The sequence below is a fragment of the Chelonia mydas genome, chromosome 2 (assembly GCF_015237465.2).
Source record: "Chelonia mydas isolate rCheMyd1 chromosome 2, rCheMyd1.pri.v2, whole genome shotgun sequence".
NCBI lineage: Eukaryota > Metazoa > Chordata > Testudines > Cheloniidae > Chelonia > Chelonia mydas.
In genome coordinates this window covers 194,662,254-194,684,145 of record NC_057850.1, presented here as the reverse complement: position 1 = coordinate 194,684,145, position 21,892 = coordinate 194,662,254, and the positions used below count along the sequence as shown (strand labels likewise).

At 37.5% G+C, this 21,892-nt stretch overlaps 1 protein-coding gene across 5 annotated transcripts in view; it reads right to left on the bottom strand.

Moving 5' to 3' along the window:
- Positions 1-1,245: 1,245 nt before the first annotated feature.
- The window catches only part of ZNF385D (zinc finger protein 385D), a 602,760-nt gene continuing 582,113 nt past the window's right edge, over positions 1,246-21,892 (bottom strand). For all 5 annotated transcript variants that reach the window (XM_043540932.1, XM_043540933.1, XM_043540934.1 and 2 more), the window contains 4 exons: positions 12,523-12,753; positions 10,030-10,208; positions 8,600-8,701; positions 1,246-4,503 (listed from right to left, as the gene is read on the bottom strand). In XM_043540932.1, the coding sequence (XP_043396867.1) occupies positions 4,270-4,503; positions 8,600-8,701; positions 10,030-10,208; positions 12,523-12,753 (746 nt within the window). In that variant the 3' untranslated portion in view covers positions 1,246-4,269. The remainder of the gene's footprint in view (positions 4,504-8,599; positions 8,702-10,029; positions 10,209-12,522; positions 12,754-21,892) is intronic.

Below are 21,892 nucleotides of genomic sequence, written 5' to 3'. Positions count from 1 at the left end.
AAGTGCTTTTGAAAATTTTACCCCAATTCTTTCGAGGTAGAAATTTCCCAAGGAACCTCAAGAAGAGGTGTACTGTTTGGGGAACAAAAGGCAGAGTAAGAATGAGATATTAACAGGTGGCTTCATCTCTTATGGAATGGCATGCCAAGGTTCTGCAATCCCACTGGTCACTTAAGTGCAACAGACAGGCAAAACCATCAAGGTAGAGAATGACTTTTTACACTGGAGGTCAATATAAGAATGAGTGAGAGACAATAAAAATTACACACGTGGCTTCTGTGCATTGGCTCTCTTCCTTCAGCATCTGAAAAGACTGTATGTCTTTACAAGTGTGCAACCTGTTTTGTGGTTTTCCCCTTCTAAAATGACAGATTTAATTATTCTAGGTATAGAATGTAGATCAACTGTTTTGAAATAATTAAGATGTATACTTTAAAAATAAATACTCCTTGCCACATCCATGCCATTGTTCATGTAAAGTCGCTGTAGATACACCATTTGATTACTGGCCTTGCAGAGCCTAAAGTCTATACTAGCTCTCAAGAAAGTAACTAACCTCTCTGTTCAGAACAATGACGAATCTTCAGACCAAATGTCTGAAGGCACAAATGCCTGGAAAATTATAGGTTTTTATCAGAAAAGATAGTTTGTAAAAAAAAAAACTAAAACAAAAACAAAAACAAACCCTTCCCATAAATATAACACCATGACTTCTGGTCAGAACAGAACAATAGTTTTTTAAAACTTTGTATGAAATCTGAGAAAACATCATAGAACAAATCCGCTTGTCTGAATACAAACACAGCCCTTTCCCCAGCAACCATGATTTCATACTGTCAGTCCAATGACTTATTCATATCTTGGGCGAAGCGACACATTTCCATGGGCTTTAGGCTTCTGTCCAGTCCTGTTGTGTTATTTATATTTAGTTAAAATGAAATAAGAAAAGACATTTCTCCCTTTACTATGCTTGCTGCCATGGGCATATTGGCACAAGTGTGTGTAATGTGGCTTAAGTATGACAGTTCCAATTCCAAATGCTGCGGTCATGCACATGGATTGGACTCACCATTCACCAAGCAGATTGCTCTGCCAGTAGTTTTCACATTTATTTATTAAAATAGTAAGCAAACAGCCATTTAGCAGAGGAGACTGGATCCCAATGGATGCTGATCTATTCCTGACAAACAGGTGCTGCTCAACAGGTGGTGGGACAGCAAGGCACAGAAAATCCACTATACATTCTAACATTTAGGCTTTATCCTTTATTAGGTAGTGAGTAAGAGACATGAAAAGGTTTGAGATTGTGGTGTACAGCTGAAATTTAAGAGAGATTTGTGTGACCAAAAAGCGTTCCATAGAGCACTGTGACAAAAAAGGTCCAAGAAACAGAAAGTGAAGTTGCAGGTGGAAATAGTTGGAATGACACTGTTTATTTCTAGCAAATCTTTTATTAATTCTCCCTTTAGTACTGTGCCTCCATACATGCCACAGGCCACAACATGTTCACAAAGATGGGTCTGTTGATTTTAATGGTGTTGTGATAGTGTGGCAGGATGTACAGTATGTGCCCCCTTACCAATAGGCCGTGCACAAGACTATACAATAGGTTAGTGGTTCTCCTACTTTTCCATTCTACATATTATTTCATCTTCCTTCCCAACACTCCAGTCCTTTCCTTGATTCTCAAATGTTTCAATCTGTGGACCAGTAGAAAAGACTCTGCTGACAAATGGTGTCATTGAGCATAGATTGAAAACCACTGCCCTCTTCAGTAAGGGATATGCACACATGTCAAGGACATCACAGCTACTGTATACAGAACATAGGCTGAATATTCTAAAGACCCAAGCCAAGATTTCAAAAAGAAGAGATCAAAGTTAGGCTCCTAAAACTACATTTATACACTTAAACAAGATGTCTGATTTGCAAATAGACGGAGTGGCAGGCCCAACGCTTTAGAGATGGGCCCATTTGTAACCTTGTTGGGTGCTGCTGGATGCTGAGCACTTTTTAAAATCATCCCACCTATTGAGGTACCTAAATATGATATTAGGAGCGCAACTCTTCTCTTCTATTTATGAATATCTTGGGCCAAAGCAATTCAGGTAATTAAGTAGTCCTGAAATCACCACAGTATCTAGTTTGTGTCCTATATCTGATTAAGGTGATTACTATCAACCAACTTGATTTCAAGGCAAAAACTTTTGCAGATACCAAATCATAGACCTGATTAATAAAGTGCTTATTTTAATTAATCCTTACAGAGAAACAAACACACGTCTTTGGAATTCTTTGGACACAGCTATCCATGGAGCCCCTTTTCTTTCTCTCTTTTATTTATTTTTGTAAAAAAACAAAACGATATGCAGATAAGTTTTAAAAAAATGTATATGGAAGGCCCACTAATAACCTGAAAGTTGAGGGTGCTGCATATTCCCACTTTAGACATCTCCCAAACCGCTAATGTTGACCCCAAGTACTTTTAGGTAGCGCCCACATGGCCATTATTTTATATTAACAGCATTGTTATAAAATCTTTTAAACCATCCCGCCCCCCCACCTGAACTTAAATTATGGTTTCAATTTTTTTCTTTGTCTTAAAAGTATGGTAAGCTTTTCACTGAGCTACACATCAGAGTGGCTGCATCAGACTTAGCAGCCCACTCCATAATCTCAATAGCTATTTTTCAGATCCCTATAGGGAAAAGCAGGCAGCAAGTATCAGAGATTCAAGACACGCCAATTTTTTTTTCTCCGCTGTTTGTTACTATTTACTGACCCACATATGAAACGGAATGGTTATATAATTACTTTATATAGTAGATTTTCTGTTTATAAGTTATTTTTCTTACTCTAACATATATACAATATATCTATATATACCCCTGATGAATCCTATTTTATAGGGACACTATCAACCCCTTCAAGCCTCACAGTGAATATATAAGGCTTTAAAACCTTGCAAAGAAGCAAAGATCAGCTACAGAATGTAGGGTCCATTAGGATCCTAAAGGTGGTATTTGCTCCAAACCCATGATGTGCAATTATCTCATAATACGTATACGGTGTGTTGCTGCTTAGATTATATATATATTTTATATCACATCAGTAGGAAATAAAATCATAGAACATATTCATTTCTATTACCATACCCATAACAAACAAGTTTTGATCTCTACTTAATACAGACAGTCCCACTGGTATGATATAAAAAGAATATGTCCTAGTCTTGGGGTGAAATCCTGGCTCCTCTCAAGTCAATGGCAAATCTCGTGTTGTCATCAACGGGGCCAGTTTTTCACAGTTGGTTTTCATTTGCTAGGTATGACCATGCATAACCCACTCTTGACATCACTTTGTTCTACCATTAATGGTCTGTGATTCATGAAAACATAATATTTTTGCTGTCCACCTTTATGCCTTTAATGTTAGTTCCATCCTGTAAGTATTAGCTCTTTTGGATACATACACTGTGCACATATTTTTCAATTAGATAGAAGTTTGCCTATTTAGTGTACAGCACATGGAATTTTTGCACTAAATGTTCTTTATCTCTTATTTTGTCTTAACCGTAGATCTACTGTATGTCTCTGTACTTTAACGTTTTCTATTAGATGAGGAAAAGAAAGTTTTCTAACTAGGAACACCACATTATCATTGTCATTTTGCCTATTTAACAAAGTGAGATAATTTGTTCATTTTACCTTTTGCAACTCAGTTATAAACCTAGTGGCATAGATAGAGACACAATACTATTGTTGTACAAGACATCTATTGTAGCTACTTTTGTTCAGAAAAATACCCAGTAACTGCTGATTTGGCAGGAGGATCAGTAAGGGTACTACTATTCACAGTGTATCTTTTTTCTTCTTCTTCTTTTAATCTACAGAATAAAGTATTTTATGTACATTGGAACCAGTTAATGCCCTTTAGACAAATTTGTAAGTTGTTTCATAAAGCAGGAAAGACATTTCAGGGGAAATATGTGCCAAAAAGCACAGTCAAAAAGGCTTCACAAGTTCTGTATATCACTGTGAGTCAATGCTGGAGATCACTTCTAAAACGGTCAATATTCAAGAGGAATGCTCTCATTTGGAGAAAATACTGCCCCTTCCCTCTTTTAGAATTTTATCAATTCTCTATCAAAAGTCCTGGCTCTTCATATATACTTTAAACTATAAATAAACACTGCATAGTTCCATGTTCTTGATTTGCTTCTTTTTGTTTTGAAAAATTATTGCAGTACAATTGATTCCTGTTTGGAGTTCAGTAAGGAGCAAACAGCACAGGAGTATGGGTGGTCCGTATAGGCCCAGGAGCTGGTCGGAGGAGTGCTGGAGGAAGTGCTGTAGTCTGGAATAGGGTAGCTGCTGGGGCTGTTCGAAGACTGAAAGGGGAATTCACAGCCACAGCAGCAGCTGCTGCTGCAGCTGCTAGTGGGTTTGGTAAGATTCGTGGAGCCATTGGCTTTGAAGGTTCCTTTGAAAATACTAATTTTACCTGTGAGGAAAAGAAAAAACAAACAAACAGAGAAAGCAGAATTTGTTCAAATTAGCCACGTGACAGGTTACTCTTCTTAGATTATATATGAAAAATATATATAGAGAGAAGTGGTATTAGTTTCTGGCACTAAAAGTGAGCTGCATCTGTGCAACAAAAGAGCTGCTATATCACACACTCCAATTAGGAAGGAGTACGTCCATGTTGTTTTGGTAGAGGCTACTGAAACCCAATATTATTTTGGTTTCACATCGTAACGTGGAAACCTATAATTTGATACATAATTTCAAATCAACATTTTAGTGAGTCCTGAGAGGGACTAAGCAACCTCAACTTGCACAAAATTTAAGGGAAAAATTGAATAAGAAAGAACTGACAGTCAGTGAGGAAGCAGCCATCTAGACAGTCTGATGTTGCAGACTAGAACTCAGTGAAAACACCTCCCATTTGAATGCATTACAAAGCAGGGACTTTATTGTTGCTAGGTCAGTTCTATTTTTTAAAAAAAGATAATCAGTAAACCACTGTTTATTAGCACCTGCAAAAAATAAACAAATTTTACCTAACAGCTATGAATGTCTCCTGGTTTGTCTTGCATACAAATGAGAGATGCATTCCCTGTTCCCTATTCTACATCATCTGACTGGCTCTCCTGCTGAGAGGAATCGGTAAAATAGCATTTCTCAGTGAGATGCTGTTCACAGTTATGGAGACAATGAAAAGTGGCAGAGCTCTTAAAAACTTGGTTCTGAAAATTCATTTTTGATGAACATCTTTATGTGATCACTGTTTAGTGAGCTGTGATGTAGTATTGTAGCTAAACACTGCAGCTTTTTCTTTAACAAGTTTTTAAAGCATCAGCACTGGGCAACGGCAAATATAATTTTGAAAAGTTTCCATTTACATCTTTCAAACACACACAATGTGTACAAAATGCTTAACTACATCTGAGTATAATTAAAAATACCCTTCGGGGTAGATCTCATTTTAGTGTATTAGCACTGATGTTTGATATGTGCATAAACTATCCCACTATGAGAGACTACAATCTGAGATGAGAATATGGGCCACCTCCAAAACCAGTGGAAGACTCCTGTTGACTTCAGTGGACTTTGGATCAGGCCTTGTGTCCCTGGGCTGCAACTCTCTCTCTCAGTAAGTGGTACATAGGTGGTATACATCTCGGTATAAATATGGACATTTCTCACTTACGGTAGGGCCAATTTCACCCCAGCCAACAGACTGTCTGTGTGTGCGTGTTCATTCAAATAACACCACACTGCCCCAGCTTGGCCCCTTGGACTCAGGAGGATTGTCCCATAAATCAACAGTGAATTTCACCTGTGCAGTCCATCAGTGTTAACCACCATCCAAAAGTTCAGTTTTTTGACCTCACAGGTCTTAGATCTGGTGCCCTACCTGCTTCAAGTTTGCTGAAGAATTTTAGGGGAAATTTTCAAAGGCACAAAAGGAAGTTAAGCACCTAATCCCATTGATTTGTTTTGGGTGTTGGGCACTTAACTCCCTCCTTGTGTCTATGAAAATCTACCCTATGGTCGTCTTCTTGGTCAATGAAACACCCACTGTCACACCCTTTAGCAGGTCATGATGCAAGCTCCTTACTTCCCTTCCTATGATTTTATTTTTTCTCCTTATTTTCTATTTAAATAGGTTTTTTAAAAAAATCTTTATTTAGAATAAATTCATCAGAAAAATCACATTGACATGGGAGCTCTTTTATTATATAATAAAATGGATTTGAAAAGCGAGAAAATGAATCACAACAACTTGGGGTTTTGGTCAGGTTAGCTTTTTATGTGCTGAACCGATCAGTTTGGAGAGGGACAGAGTGAGTCCCAATGTAGTCTGGAACTTCCTAACAGTGAGACCTATTAAACTGTGTAATAGTATCTCAAGGGAAGTGGTGAAGCCCCTTTATATGAGACATTTAAAACTACACGGGGCAAGCATTAGAAAAATATATATTAGGGAACAAGTATTACATTGAAAAAGATGAGTTACAGAACTATAATAAGTCTTTTCCCATCTCTAACTTCTATGATCCCATGAATGAAGCAAAGCTGTTGGTGACTCAGGTGTATTTCTGCCACTGGGAAAAGAGGAAAAAAAACCCCTTAGGATACTGTTGATGTAGAAGGTGCAGCATGGTGCTCTGATTGTTTGAAAAGTTGAAGAGATAAAATTCTATTGAAACTATATAGGCTTTCAATTCATTTGTTGAAGTGTTCATGGTTTTATGGCTCTATTTCCAAAAGAGATGAAATAGCAGTAATGCTTAGTTCATACAGTATATAGCACTATACATTTTCAAAGTGCTCTACAAATACTAATTAACATGCAGGGTATCCCTGTGAAATAGCTAAGTATTATTAGTGTGCGTAAACTGAGGCAGAGCAACTAAGTGACCCAAAAAACTAAAATGTTGAGAAAAGAAAGTTAATCAGCTTTAGAGCTCATCAAAAACGTTTATAATCAAAGGAAGATCAGTGAATTTTTGGCTTTTTGTTTATTGCATTTGAATTCCAAATAACAGCATTGTCCATGTTATTTTACAGAACGAAAACAAAACAAAAACAACCCACCACCCCTCAAAAAACCCGCTTTTAACCTAGTAAGTAAGTCATAGTAGCAAGCTAGGACTTCTGCATCTCTGGTAACTTGTGCTTGTTTACTACTACCTCATCCACCCCCTCCACCAACTTCCTTTGCCTCTTACATCCAGCTGTTGGGTCCTGTCTGGCATGTAGACTGTGAGCTACTGGGGTGAGATTGTCTTTGTTACTCATCTGTACAGCACCAAGCACAACGGAGCCCTGATCCTTGTCTGGGATTATTCCTAGGTGCTTCCATAATATACATCAGTAAATAAATGTAATAAATAATAATAATGCAATAATTCTTTCCATCATTTGCTAGTCCAGATCTTACTTTTCTTGTTATACATTCTATTTTCTATAGGTTTGTACATATTGGGGTCCTGAAATTTTCTGGTGGGTTAATGGCTGGCCTACTGAGGATGAAAGGCTCATCGATAGAGGCCACTGAAGGAGCCTCCTCTTTGGCTCAACTGGTAGTGAACGGCGGTTTTGGAGACAAAGGCCCCAAGTTCTGCCTCACTGCAGCAAGTGTACACTGCAGTTCATGAACAAGTGGCTGGTACGTACAGCACCAGGGATTTGTTAAGAGCCCGCATCAAATACTAGAATAATGAATCTCAGTGAAAAATTGTATTGCATTACACAGCGCAATGCTCTATGAAGAATTCCCAGGCAGATATTCTGATAGATGGATGTTATATTACACACAACTATCCCACCAGGGAGCTAGAGTATTTTATTACTAATGCGAGACAGTGGGAGGATTTTATTAAATGCAAATATGTATTACTTTTCCTTTGGCCAAAGTCTTTGAAGTTAACAAGATCTGGGCCTCAAATAGTTTCTCCCATGGGAGAGGAATGTGACCAGCCCAGGTTTGAAATTTCACAAGATAAAACAATAGTTTGTTGACTATGTTTAATTTTATCTAGGTAATTTTAATAAATACAAAATTAGAATAAATTAAAATAAAAATGTTGTGTGTTTTATGGTGGATCCTGTCCAGCAATCTGAGCATTGACCTCTTGGGCATTCACTGTGGAAGGTGCAGATAGGATCTTTCTTTCTTTCTTTCTTTCTTTCTTTCTTTCTAATGACCTTTACAATGGAGCCATGTTCTGAGATCATCTATAGCTCTCCAAGAAGGGTGCTTATGGGGCTTAGTCCAATGCCCACTGAAGTTAATAGAAAGACTCCAATTGTCTTCAGTTGTACAGTGAACTATCACTTCCTACTTTCCACCTCCATCTACTACTGAGAACTGACATTTCTCACCTCTAGGATGCATCTGAGCTGCCCCAAGAGATGTAAGCAACAGATTTAGGAATATGCTCAAACCTAGATTCTGTGTTACATCCCGCAGCATGCGCACACCCTGGAATCCGCTCCATCATTCAACTTTTGCACATTTTTCCCCGTGATGTTTTCTGAAAATCCTTCTCAGTAGGACATCATGGAAGAGAAAATTATTTGCTTACCCCAAGCGGATGTGCTCCCTTTTGGAGTTTGTTGTAAGGACTATATTTAGGTTTAGGAGGTTTCCCAGCAGCTCGATCTTTGTGCCTTCTACTACTTATGTGCTGTTAAAAAAGGGATATTACAAATTACCTTCTTTCAATCAATATCACATTATTAATAGTTCACTTCAACTCCTGCCTTTCAACAGGCATACTCCAGTCCTGAAGACTATTGCTGTCCACAATAGTATTAATTTGATTAAAATAAAACAAAGCAATAATTAATAACCATTTAGATGTATTTCAACTTGAAGGAGCTTTTACTGCTTCATGTATTTGGGCGACATTTTCAAAAGTACCCAGCCATGGTCTTAGTCTACTCCTATTGAAGTCAAGTGGGAGTTTTAGCACTGCTGACTTCATGGGAGCAAAGTTTAGGATTTTTGAAAAATACCACTTTAAAGCATCTGTGAAATGCAGCCAACTGCTGCACAGCAGAGATGGGAGAACCCAGGGGCATCCCCTACCAAGAAACAAAGTGCCATGAGACTTTTAACGTCCACGTAGGACAGACAGGAGCTTTCAAGATTTCACCTGAAAGACTGCCACACAGAACGCTGAGTGGTCGTCAATTAAAAATAAAACCATATTAATGCAGAGCCTATACATAAAATCTATTAGAATGTACAGTAATTTTCTGTACAGATTTTATGGAGCATTAGATGCTAAGAATTGTTTTTTTCTAGAACTTTTTTTTTTCTGAAAAGAGTTAATGCAGGAAAGATAAACAAGGAAAGGAACTTTTTTTCCTGAAAGTGTAAGACAGATACAAATGTAGTCCATCAGAGTATTTATCTCCATACTTTTCTTAACAAGTTTTCAATTCCAAGAGGCACATAAAGTAACTAAGTGTTTTCCAGAACAATGGCTTTGTTCATCTGAGAGAGAATGATTGACTCTAACTTAAGAGTAGTTGCAATTTAGAGGTGAGGCTTATTGGCTGCAGAGGAACACTGATAAAAACAGCCCACACTGCTCAGAAGGTTTTTCAACGTTCTATAAAAAGACTCTCTCCACACACACCTACATTCTCGTGAATACAAATATCACACAGCACACAAAATGACATGGTTTATTAAGCCATGACAATAATGGTAGTCTAAAGACACTTGTAACACTGTAGTTTAGAGACAGATTCTATAACAGTTTTAAAATATATATATATATATATATATAATCAGCAGTTTTTGATGAATTGTACTTTATCCGATGGAAAATCATACCGAAAACAAACACACAGAACACAAGCCCAAGTACAAAGGGCAAAAGCAGCAAGCTCCATTTAGATGTGAATTCTCATCACATTGACACATGCTAAATGCGCAGGTACTTCACCATTATGAAAACAAGGCAGAGTCAAGGATTCAGTGTTGTCCAAGCTGTTTAAGTACCTGTTTAAGTTGTGTCTCAGAGTTTACGTGCACATCACAAATTTCACAGTGAAATGTTTTGTTTTGTAGGCCTGTGTTTCCTTTATTAACAGGTCCCTTGCCTTTGACACCTGCCCGGGGAAAGGCTTTAATAGTTCCACTTCCATTCCGAGCTTCCAACATAGTTTTGTGCTTAGTCCCTGGAGAGATTCCAAATAGGAAACAGATATTTTGGGTAAGTTGATTGCATTTTATTATTTCAACTTTTAAATACATATTATATATCTATATCTATCTATCTATAAAATCTCAGTTTTGGCCACCGTGTTTTCTTTGGAACATGTTCATATTGCCTATATCAGTAGGATAATAGAGTAACGATATTTCACATTTCATATATCATTACCTGCAATTTAATTATTAAATGCACCTATCTAGGCAACAAAACAGGAACAAGCAGCTACCACCAATAAGTAGTGGCATGCTCAGGATGTCCTGAGGTGAAGTTAAATAGGTATGACTTCTTTCACTAACGCCCGCTGCTAATAAGATATGAACTGTGATTTAGCTATTAAAGATGTTGTTGCAAGTGATTTGTAGGCTTCTGTGATGAGGATGATAAACAGTACATTTTAATAAGCAGAAACTTGAATCTGCAATTAAACAATCAGTTCCCAAATCCTGGAGGTTCCAAAAAAATAAATAACTCAGACAGAGCACAAGTTCCAGGCAGCAATCTAAGGATCTTAAGGGTCTGCGACAGAAACCAAAACATAAGAGAAATATGGACATTGCTCACATTTGTTACTAACAAAAAATATAGACAAAAATCAATAATAAAGGGTCTGATTGTTATATCTTTACTCATGTTAAATAACACCTTACCTAATTGATTTTAATCCGCCCACTCATGGTTTAAGCCACTATTCAGTGTGAATAATAATGTGACAATCTTTATTTAAAATTAATATACACACACAGATATACTTTAGCAGCCTAGTAACCTAAATTTTGAAGATTTTTTGACTTTCTATTGCGATAAACACACAAGGTTGGATCTTGATCTGATGTTGAATTGATATAATTACATTGACTTCAATGGAGCCATACCAATCTAAACTAGTTGAAGATCTGACCCATAATATTTAAAACTACTCAAACTTCTTTTCGCCATCAGAAACAATAAATCAGCACATTCTTTTCAGTTTAAATGAACATTGCACCATGCCAAGGTTATCTTTTTTGGATTTCAATTTAAGACCTTTCATCATCTTAGGCCTATAATATTTCAGCTAAAACCCAGTCTTTACCCTAACTAATCCCACAGAGTCTCATGCTAATACAATAAGGCCTTTAGCCTAATAACCCCATTACTTATGTTTACCTACTTGCCCACCTGTGTCTTCCAAATTAGTACGAAATACACACCTGTCAATACTATACCCCTATAGTGTCATTCTACTTATAGCAAGCTTAAGATCACTCATGAGACATTAGACAAGCTCATAGGTCAACACTGAGTAATCTCGATTGCTATGTTATGTTTCAGGCTTTAAGTTTAGCTTTCTCTCTCTTCTTCAAGTCTATTCTTGGCTATCTTCTAAGGTCTTGATTTTCCAGCCTTGTCTACATTAGGGAATGCTTTCAAAATGTCCCACTGATGCTAGCAATGTTGGGAGCTCTATTACAGACAAGATTCTGGCTGCTGACACCAGAATCCTTAAACCTGCTCACAACAAGTCGAATCGAAATGGTGTTTAACATGGTAGCAATAGATGATGGCCTGTCTACATCAAGGCTCTCCAACACTACTAACACCAGTGGCAAGAAAGTGTTAAATCTATGGGAAAGATGGTCACTAGTTGCCAAGCAGTAGCCATCATCAGCCAATTAGTGCAGGAATTTTTTTTTTATTTTGTATGGTTACCAAAAATTATTGCTCAGCAAGAAATTTGATCTCCGATCTTTGCATTTTGATTGGCTGATGCCCTCTATTTCAGTATAATTTGTTATATTTTATACCAAACTAATCTCTTTGCTATTTGACATAAATGAAAGTATGCAAATTCTGACCACCAAAGGTAAGAACGGCCATACTGGATCAGACCAATGGTCCAGCTAGCCCAGTATCCTGTCTTCTGACACCGGCAAGTGCTAACTGCTTCAGAGGGAATGAACAGAACAGGGCAATTATCCCGTGATCCATGTCCTGTCGTCTAGTTCTAGCTTCTGGCAGTCAGAGTAACAGAGTATAAGCTGTTACTTAGCACCATAATGTTTGGAATCAATGAAAAGTGAAATTTAAGAAAACTGGTAACTTGCAGGCACTAGACTTCCTTTTTTCCCCTTATGAAAGATTCTTTGCTTGTCATCTTTATGCTTTAATAGTTAATGAATTCCATGTAATTGCCAGTTTTCTGCCACCCCTTTGTCCCCTGCTGCAAGAGATCTAATCTATTCAGAGGAAGATAATTGCAGAGCTCTTGAGACAGAAAAGAAACTGCTACATCTCACCACTGTTGTGCGCCTCCAGCTGCGAGGTGGAGTTGACAGCAACCTTGCATAGTGAACAGTAAAGCAGCCTTTTTGCCTTTTCTTCCTCGGTCTCCACGGAAGGGCATGTGTTGCTGCTAGTGGCTGTTGTGGGGATTTTTTCTACTTTAGAGGTGATCTCTGTTGTCATAACACTGCTTTTCCGAATTTCCACTGTTGTTGTTGATATTGCTGGTGTCCCAGTGGTAAGATCTGCAGTCAAAATAAGAAGGAGATGGAAACATAATAAACGTACTGACCTTTTTCACTGGGAATGTTAATGTTGCACCTACAAAGAGATGCGTAATATTTCGGCAAAACTTTGACTAATGATAATCAACTGAATGTGACCTTTTTCTTATTACTAGAGTACATTTGCAAAATACAGTGCTATATTGAAACATCACACATACTGTCCCCCTGTATAATACAAACACTTACTGGGTACAAATTTCTTAAACTGAAAAGGCATATTAGACCATTGACACCATTCCCCAACACATGAAGGCTAATCCCTTAAAAGAGGTCAGATCATTTATTAGTAAATTAGACAGTTAATATTTGTACACAGTCCTTTGAGAGTGATAAAGTTCCATAACTTCTATGTGTTATTATCATCTTTTAATGTTCTCTACTATTTTTAAAAAAATGTGTGGTTCTGAAATGAGTCAGATAAAGACAAAATATTACACTGATATTACTCTTGATCTTAGCCAAAGATAATAGATTAATAACAGTAATTACTTACAGGGTTTTATATTTTTCATAGAGCTGTAGAAACACACTCAATTTGTTTAGAAAAAATGTGTGTATAACTATCGTACACAACGCGACACATATATTTTTAATTATTTAGAAATTTCCCACATAAAGAAACACCTATCCTCATCTAGAGACTCCTTTCCCTCAATTACAAATACAATAAACTAAAATTAAAGATACAATCAACATATATTCTGTAGACATCATTATGATAATGAAATAAAACTCAATTATAGTATTTTGTGATGGCATCAGAACGCAGAGATGTGTTGTTTTATATTTTTCCTTTACTGATATATTTTTGAAGAATACCACAAGAAAAAATGTATTTATTAAAATCATATACAAAGTGTCCATATAACCTCCTGTATATTTATTTTTTACAATGAGATTTTGAGTATTATTGAAACAATTTACCACTGGAGTAAAAGGTGGCAGATAATGTTTAAAAAACCTAGACTTTGATTTACAAATGATTATAGCCAGTGAGATGGTAGAATTGAGACATTAGAGATAGCCCAGGCAATCAGAACACAGTTGACTTTAGTCCATTTGCAGTCCTAAGGGTTAAAATAATGTAAAAGGTGGGATTTGTTATTTACATTCTGAAATAGTTATTTTGTGACTGTGATTTTACAGTTTTAAAATATAACCCGATTACATCCTACTGTCGCAATGAAAAAAGCCCTCCAATTACATCCTAGCCATGAAATACTGTATGACTTTGGTAACAAGCTTGTTATTATAATATATAAGGATCAAGCTGGACCACAAATAAGAAATGACATTGAAGTAAAATATGGCGGCAAAACAAGGCAATGCCATTTGTAGATTGCATAACAGATCATGGAACAGGGCGGGGCTAGTTCCTCTCCATGGCCTTGAATCAGAAAAACACATCAGCATGTGCTTAACTTCAGCAGAACTCAGATATGTGCTTAAAATTAAGTTTGTGCCTAAGTGCTTTCCTGAAAGTGCTTTTCCAGGCATGGTTGCTGAATTGGTGCCCAATAGTCAGACTTAGCTATATTTACTTATGTTGGGTAGCACCTTCCTCCATTAGAAGCCCTTTTGACTTCACTGAGACAGCTCCTGGAATGAGTACCTAGCATGAGTAAGGACGGCAGAATCTGGCCCGATATATCCATGGTGCAACAGTGCTTAAAATACTTTAGTTTATGGTCCTTCACACATCTGAAATGCATGAACAAATTATAGTGAATTTAAAGAAGAGCAAAAAATATATATATGATTAAGGGGGCAAAGAGGCTGATTTATGAGAAAACATGTAAAAAAAAACCTTGGCAACACACAAACTAATTGAACAATAACTGTCAATGAGTATTTTAACAACAGAAACACAAACACAGGGGAGGAATGGTTAAGGATGGTGTGAGGATGTCAGAGATGAAAGTGGGCCAGCATGGCATACCGGTAAGAAGTGTCTGCCGGTATGGCCCATACCCATCTGACATTAAAGCGCTAATGTCGCTGCCCCTTTTGCCCCACTGAGAGTCACCGAGAGAGGGGAGCAAAAGAGGCAGCTGCCTCGGGGCCCAGTGATTTAAAAGGGCCCAGTGATTTAAAAGGGCCCCACAACTACCACAGCTGGCCCTTTAAATCACCACCGGAGCCCCGGGTGGTGTGGAAGGGCTGGCTGGGGGAGGCTGACCACCAGACCCACCCCTTCCGCCCGAGGCCCCACCCCATCTGGGGACCCGGAGCGGGCCCCTGTACTGGTAAGACTTTTATGTTACTTTCACTCCTGGAGGATGTATTAACATGTGTCATGGAATGAAACAGACTACACATCAAGAAAACGTCCTTAATAAGGACATTGAGCCAGGGGGTTAGTTTTGCAAGGGACGGAGTACAGGCATTATTTCTTGGAATTTTTAAAACTAGATGGAATAAAGATGTATTGTAGGGGACACTCCTGCATTAGCAATCTAGTGGACTAGATGGTCCTATTCATCTGTAATCTCTATGAATGTATTAATCTTCTCTCCTTTCTCTCTCCTTTTTGGATTTTTATTCTAATAGTTTCAGCATGCTTAAAGTGTAAGTCACCTGTCCATGCAGGGAGACAATCAAATTTAACAACACTAGAGTTGAAACAAAAATTTGCCTTTAGAGGCAGGAGATATAATCATACAGTATATTGAAAGCAGTCACTCTTGTAGTCCCAGAGAAGGCACAGGGAGTGGTAAGTAAGGAGAGAGTAAATAGCCTCCTCTTGTCTTAAAGCTTTCTCCTTTCTTCTTACCTTCTTCCAGTTCTTTAATTCATTGTGTTAACATGGCTTAATGTTTTCAAATTTTAGTTTATATTAGAAATAAGATTTTAAAATGCTAAGTACCAAAATTAATCGTGCTATTAAACAACAATAGAATACCATTTATTTTACATACTTTTGGATGTTTACTTCATTTTCAGATATATTAATTTCAATTACAACCCAGAATACAAAGTACATAATGCTCACTTTATTTTTTATTACAAATATTTGCACTGTAAAAACCAAAAACATGTATTTTTCAATTCACCTAATACAAGTACTGTAGTGCAATCTCTTTATCATGAAAGTTGATCTTACAAATGTAGAATTATGTACAAAAAAACTGCATTAAAAATAAAACAGTGTAAAACTTTAGAGCCTACAAGTCCAGTCAGTCCTACTTCTTGGTCAGCCCATCATTCAGACAAACAAGGTTGGTTACAATTTGCAGGAGATAATGCTGCCTGCTTCTTGTTTACAATGTCACCTGAAAGTGAGAACAGGCATTCACATGGCATTGTTGTAGCTGGCACTGAAAGATATTTACGTGCCACATGTGCTGAAGAGTCATATGTCCCTTCATGCTTCAACCACCATCCCAGAGGACATGCATCCATGCTGCTGCTGGAATCTGCTTGATAACAATGCAAAGCAAAAGTGTAGACTGACGCATGTTGATTTTCATCATCTGAGTCAGATACCACCATCAGAAGGTTGATTTTCTTTTTTGGTGGTTTGGATTCTGTAGTTTCCGCATCAGAGTGTTGCTCTTTTAAGACTCCTAAAAGCATGCTCCACACCTCGTCCCTCTCAGATTTTGGACGGCACTTCAGATTCTTAAACCTTGGGTCAAGTGCTGTAGCTATTTTTAGAAATCCACATCGGTATCTACTTTGCGTTTTGTCAAATCTGCTGTGAAAGTGTTCTTAAAATGAACATGTCCTGGGTCATCATCCGAGACTGCTATAACATGAAATATATGCAGAATGCAAGTAAACCAGAGCAGGAGACATACAATTTTCCCCGCAAGGAGTACAGTTTATTTTTTTAATGAGCATCATCAGCATGGAAGCATGTCCTCTGGAATGATGGCTGAAACATGGAAGGGGCATATCCTGTTTACTGTTTAGCATATCTTGCATGTAAATACCGTTTGATGCTGGCTAAAAAAGTGCTTCTTCTCACTTTCAGGTGATATTGTAAATAAGAAGCAGGCAGCAGTATCCCCCGTCAATGTAAACAAACTTGTTTGTCTTAGTGATTGGCAGAATAAGAAGTAGGACGGTGTGGACTTGTAGGCTCTAAAGTTTTACATTGTTTTGTTTTTGAGTGCAGTTATGGAACCAAACAAAATTCTGCATTTGTAAGTTACACTTTCACGGTAAAGAGATTGTAATTCAGTACTTATATGAGGTGAATTGAAAAATACCATTTCTTTTGTTTATCATGTTTACAGTGCAAATATTTGAAATCAAAAATAATAATATAAAGTGAGCACTCTGCACTTTGTATTCTGTGTTGTAATTGAAATCAATATTAAAATACAGAAAAACATCCAAAAATATTTAATAAATGTCTATTGGTATTCTATTGTTATAAGGGTGATTAATCGTGATTTTTTTTAAAATCACAATTAATGTTTTTAGTTAATCACGTGAGTTAACTGCGATTGACAGCCCTACTAAGTAAATTAAGAAGTATTATATATATATATGGATAGTATGATATATTTAGCACCAGTGTTTTGAATGCATGTGCATAGAGAAAAATGTAACTTGGGTGACACCTTATTTGTGTACAAGGAATGAGCCATTCCAAAAGCTGGAAAGTAGTTTCATATATACATATACCCTCCTACACAGGGTATAGAAGGAACACCCCTACAACATATGTATATTATACCATAGTGCATATTACATGTAGTTCCATTTCAGGAGCCGTTCCCAAATTTGTGAACAATGACACAAGCAGTTTGGCTCTTTTGTGTACCTTCAGTCTAATTATGGGTAAGCTCCAAAAGGTGGAAAGATTTGGTTACATATACAAAATTGCAACTGGGTATTCAAAGGTTATTTGAATGTCTTAGGTCTAATCAGTAGACTGTAAAAACTTCAGAAGCAGGCTCTGGTTTCAGTCAGGCCAGAAATAAATCTAAAATAGTCTTACTCACAGCATAGTATCTCTGCTTTTACATGGCTACAGGATGCTTTTATAGGGTTACATTGAGATCTCAATTATAGTGTCTGTTTTCAAATGTAAAGATGAATATTTTTGGAATGTTTGAATAAAATCTATTTGTCCATTTTTGTGCTATTAAAGGGTGATGAAAGTTACCTTTTCCTGCTGTAAATGTTTGTGGTGGTGGTGGTGGTGGTGTGTGCTAGTTTTGTTTGGTTTTGGAGGTTTTTATACACATTCAAGTTAACTGAAAAAAATGGCTCAACTATAAAAGTTTAAGCTTTTCAGCTAGTTAGTCTTCACTGAGTTCTAGTCTTCAGATCAAGTTAAAAAAATCAAAAGGGATTGTACTTTTTTTTTTTTTTTTAAAGAAAAGGGTTTTGCAATAGTTTTAGTGTTACTCTATTTATGGAATTATGGAACAGGGTAAATACATATTTCACTATGTTTATCAATACATATTTACTGTGACAAAGTTCCTCCTCTGCCTTGGTGGGTCCTGCACTTATTGGCGGATTTTCTCGCCTCAGAGGTTCACGGCAGCCCTCAGTTTGGCCACTTTCATGACTCAAATCTGCCGTTCTCTCAGTTAGCCTCATCACTAGCCAGCATGGGGAAAGAAAGAAGAACAATCCCCACAGTTTCTGCTGATCCACCTAGTGGATTGGGGAACAGGCCAGAGACCTTCCTCTCTGGTGGAACCCACAGTCCAGTTCAACTCCTCCGGTATCAAGTAGGGAGTTGGGGGGATGGAGGGATGGGGGGAACCCGGGCCCGCCCTCTACTCCAGGTTCCAGCCCAGGGCCTTGTCGATTGCAGCTGTCTACAGTGGCTCCTGTAACAGCTGCGTGACAGCTACAACACCCTGGGCTACTTCCCCATGGTGTCCTCCCAACACTTTCTTTATTCTCACCTTCCTCCTGATGTCTGATAATGCTTGTGCTTCTCAGTCCTCCAGCAGCACCCTTCTCACTCTCAGCTTCTTGTGCCTCTTGCTCCCAGCTCCTCGCACGCACTATAAACTGAAGTGAGCTCCTTTTTAAACCCAGGTGCCCTGATTAGCCTGCCTTAATTGATTCTAGCAGCTTCTTGATTGGCTGCAGGTGTTCTAATCAGCCTGTCTGCCTTAATTATTTCCAGAAAGTTCCTGATTGTTCTGGAACCTTCCCTGGTTACCTTACCCAGGGAAAAGGGACCTACTTAACCTGGGGCTAATATATCTGCCTTCTATCACTCTCCTGTAGCCATCTGGCCCGACCCTGTCACATTACCTACATACTGTAGAAGTAGTTGCTATTTTAATGCTGATTAAAGTACACATATACATGAATGTCAATGAAGTCAACAGAAAGACTCCAATTCACTTCAAAAGGCTTGAGATCAGGCTCTCAATCCCATTCCTTTCCTTCTTACATAAGATAAATTAACTAAACAATACTCAATTCATGTAACAGTAAAGTTACATTTTTAAAAGCTGAAATATCAAGAAATGCAAATGTTAAGGTTCTAGTTGCCACCTTATTTCATTTACATTGCTTATATGGCACATTTTGTTGGACTAATTATCCTGTTAATTGTGAACTTTAATATACAATGGGTGTAATTTTGGGCTCAGTGATGCAATCACAGCTCTAAATAACTTAAATGAGAGCTGAGCAAATATATCAGGAAGCAAAACTGCTATGTGTGCATTGTAACATGTGAAGGTTAATATAACTTTAGACAGATCCTGCAAAGACTTACTATCCAGTGAAGGCTTTTTGTTTTCTGTTTTAAGTGAGCATAGTTACATTGACATCAGTCTGACTATGGCCAGCAGTAAGCAATACTCCCAGTTTTCACAGTTGTAAGGATTAGGCCCTACATTTTGCATTTTCTGACTCTAAAGTATTTAAAATATTAACCTTAATATTATAGCTATGAATGTAACTATCATATTGTTTGGAAAAATGTGTGTGTGTCTGCTCATTCCCCCATCCTGCGGACTCATATTTTAACCAAGGACACTGCAGTGTGCACATCAATTCCAAAGGATAACAAGCAGGGAGAGAAATGGAGGAGTGGCTTCCCTCTTATATTACAATGGGAAAACTCAGAAATGAGCTGTTCAAAAGAAAAAGGATGAGAGTGAAGAAGGGAAGGAGAAAATGAAGCATGCAACTTCTCATGTCACAATTCTCCCCACTCGTAACCTTTTTATGGTGCCACTTATTGCATAGGTAAAACAGGTGCTACTGGCCTCATAGATCTCAATGTATGGGGACATAATAGATAGACAGATATATTTCCTCTATACATGCTCTGTCTTTATTATTTCCAGAAAATCAGTATCAAAACTTCTTGGGTTTACACACCTGTGACATACTTTGGTTTACTGCTTTTCTGGGATGGGAAAAGAGCACCTAGTAAAGGACAATTTTATGGACAGACCCAAAAAAAGACCTTGTTCAAATTTTTCTTGGGAAATTCATGGGTGTCTAAAATACATAGTTTTCTTTTGAAATAGCCTTAGTAACTTGCTTAAAAAAATGAGCGCTAAGCAAGGTAGCTGGTGTCATATCCTACAACACAGGATTCTACTTCTCCTTAAGCACATTAAGTTGATGCCCACATCCAATATCTTCGAGGGTAAAAATGTTCTGCTTAGACCATGACCAGGACAATGTATTATGCTACAAACCGTAACACTTGGTTGATCTGAGAGCTGCCATATTTTTCTTTCAATTTCACCACTGAATAATGATACTCATGTGGGTGACCTCCTGGGTAAGACATGTTCCAGGATGCAGTTCTTTTGAGAATGATATTACATCCTGACTCTTAGGAGTGCTTAGAACTTATAAATATGTGCTGTATTTTGGTGGTATTTGTGGGCGATGTAGGTGATGAATATTTACCAGCCTGTTCATCCTTCAAGTGTTGATGTTGGCTTTCCTTCTATTGAATACTACTGCAGCAAAATTATTCTAATTAAAAACTATTCTCATCAATGCTTCCCACTACTTTAAAACTTCAGTGTTGTCATCCCAAAACTGTGAGACAGTGGTACTAGGCAATGCTTTTTATTGGTTTAAAGAAAGTCAGATACATCATACAGTAGCAGAAAAAACAAAACTTACATAGAACAACATTTCTTAAGGCATATTCTCTGCATGGAAATGCTTAAATCATAGAATCATGGAAGATTAGGGTTGGAAGAGACGTCAGGAGGTCATCTAGTCCAACCCCCTGCTCAAAGCAGGACCAACCACAAATAAATCATCCCTGCCAGGGCTTTCTCAAGCCGGGCCTTAAAAACCTCTAAGGATGAAGATTCCACCACCTCCTGGGTAACCCATTCCAGTGCTTCACCTCCCTCCTAGTGAAATATCTACAGTTTTAACTCTGCCTGAATATCTGACCTCCTATATGTTTGTTGATTTGCATTTCACCATGTAATTAGCTTGAAATGAAAAAGGAAATACTGTCAACTCTTACTCTATTTGAGTTCATTTTAATATATATGCTTCAAAGCAAGAACCTATACACACATTTAACTAAACAAGCCAAATGCCACCAGCATGCTGTGTGACATAGCAAACACCAATGCGCACTCCATATGTCTTACTCATACACCTGTTAATAAGTTGCCCTCTTATAAAACATACATTCCATTTATACAATTTTATTAATAATGTGAAAGCCAATAAAAGGGAAAACTATTCAAAGTACACTTTAGTTTACAGTCAAAAGTCATGCAAAGTCTAAAGCGAAAAGACAACTATATTCATGTAGACTTTAGAATGATCTGTAAAGGATTAAGGTAGAAACGTACTAAAATCTGTCAAGTCAGTTTAGAAAGAGGAAACTAAAATCCCCTTCCCACCATTCTTCCAAGTTAACCAATATTCAGATCTTTGAATATACTAAGTTTCTGCTCTCTCCACGCAAATTGGTGCCCTCAATACAGGGAGCTGCATTAAACATATAAAGGATTTTAAATGCCAGCAATCAGTCATTTTAATTGACAATTGCTTGAAGACCGAATTAGCATCTATTAACAATGTATTATTACAACCCTTTAAGAGCTATTTCAATAATATATAACCTAAAATCAAGCCTGAAATTCATTCAAAGTGCAAACGTGAAAGAATT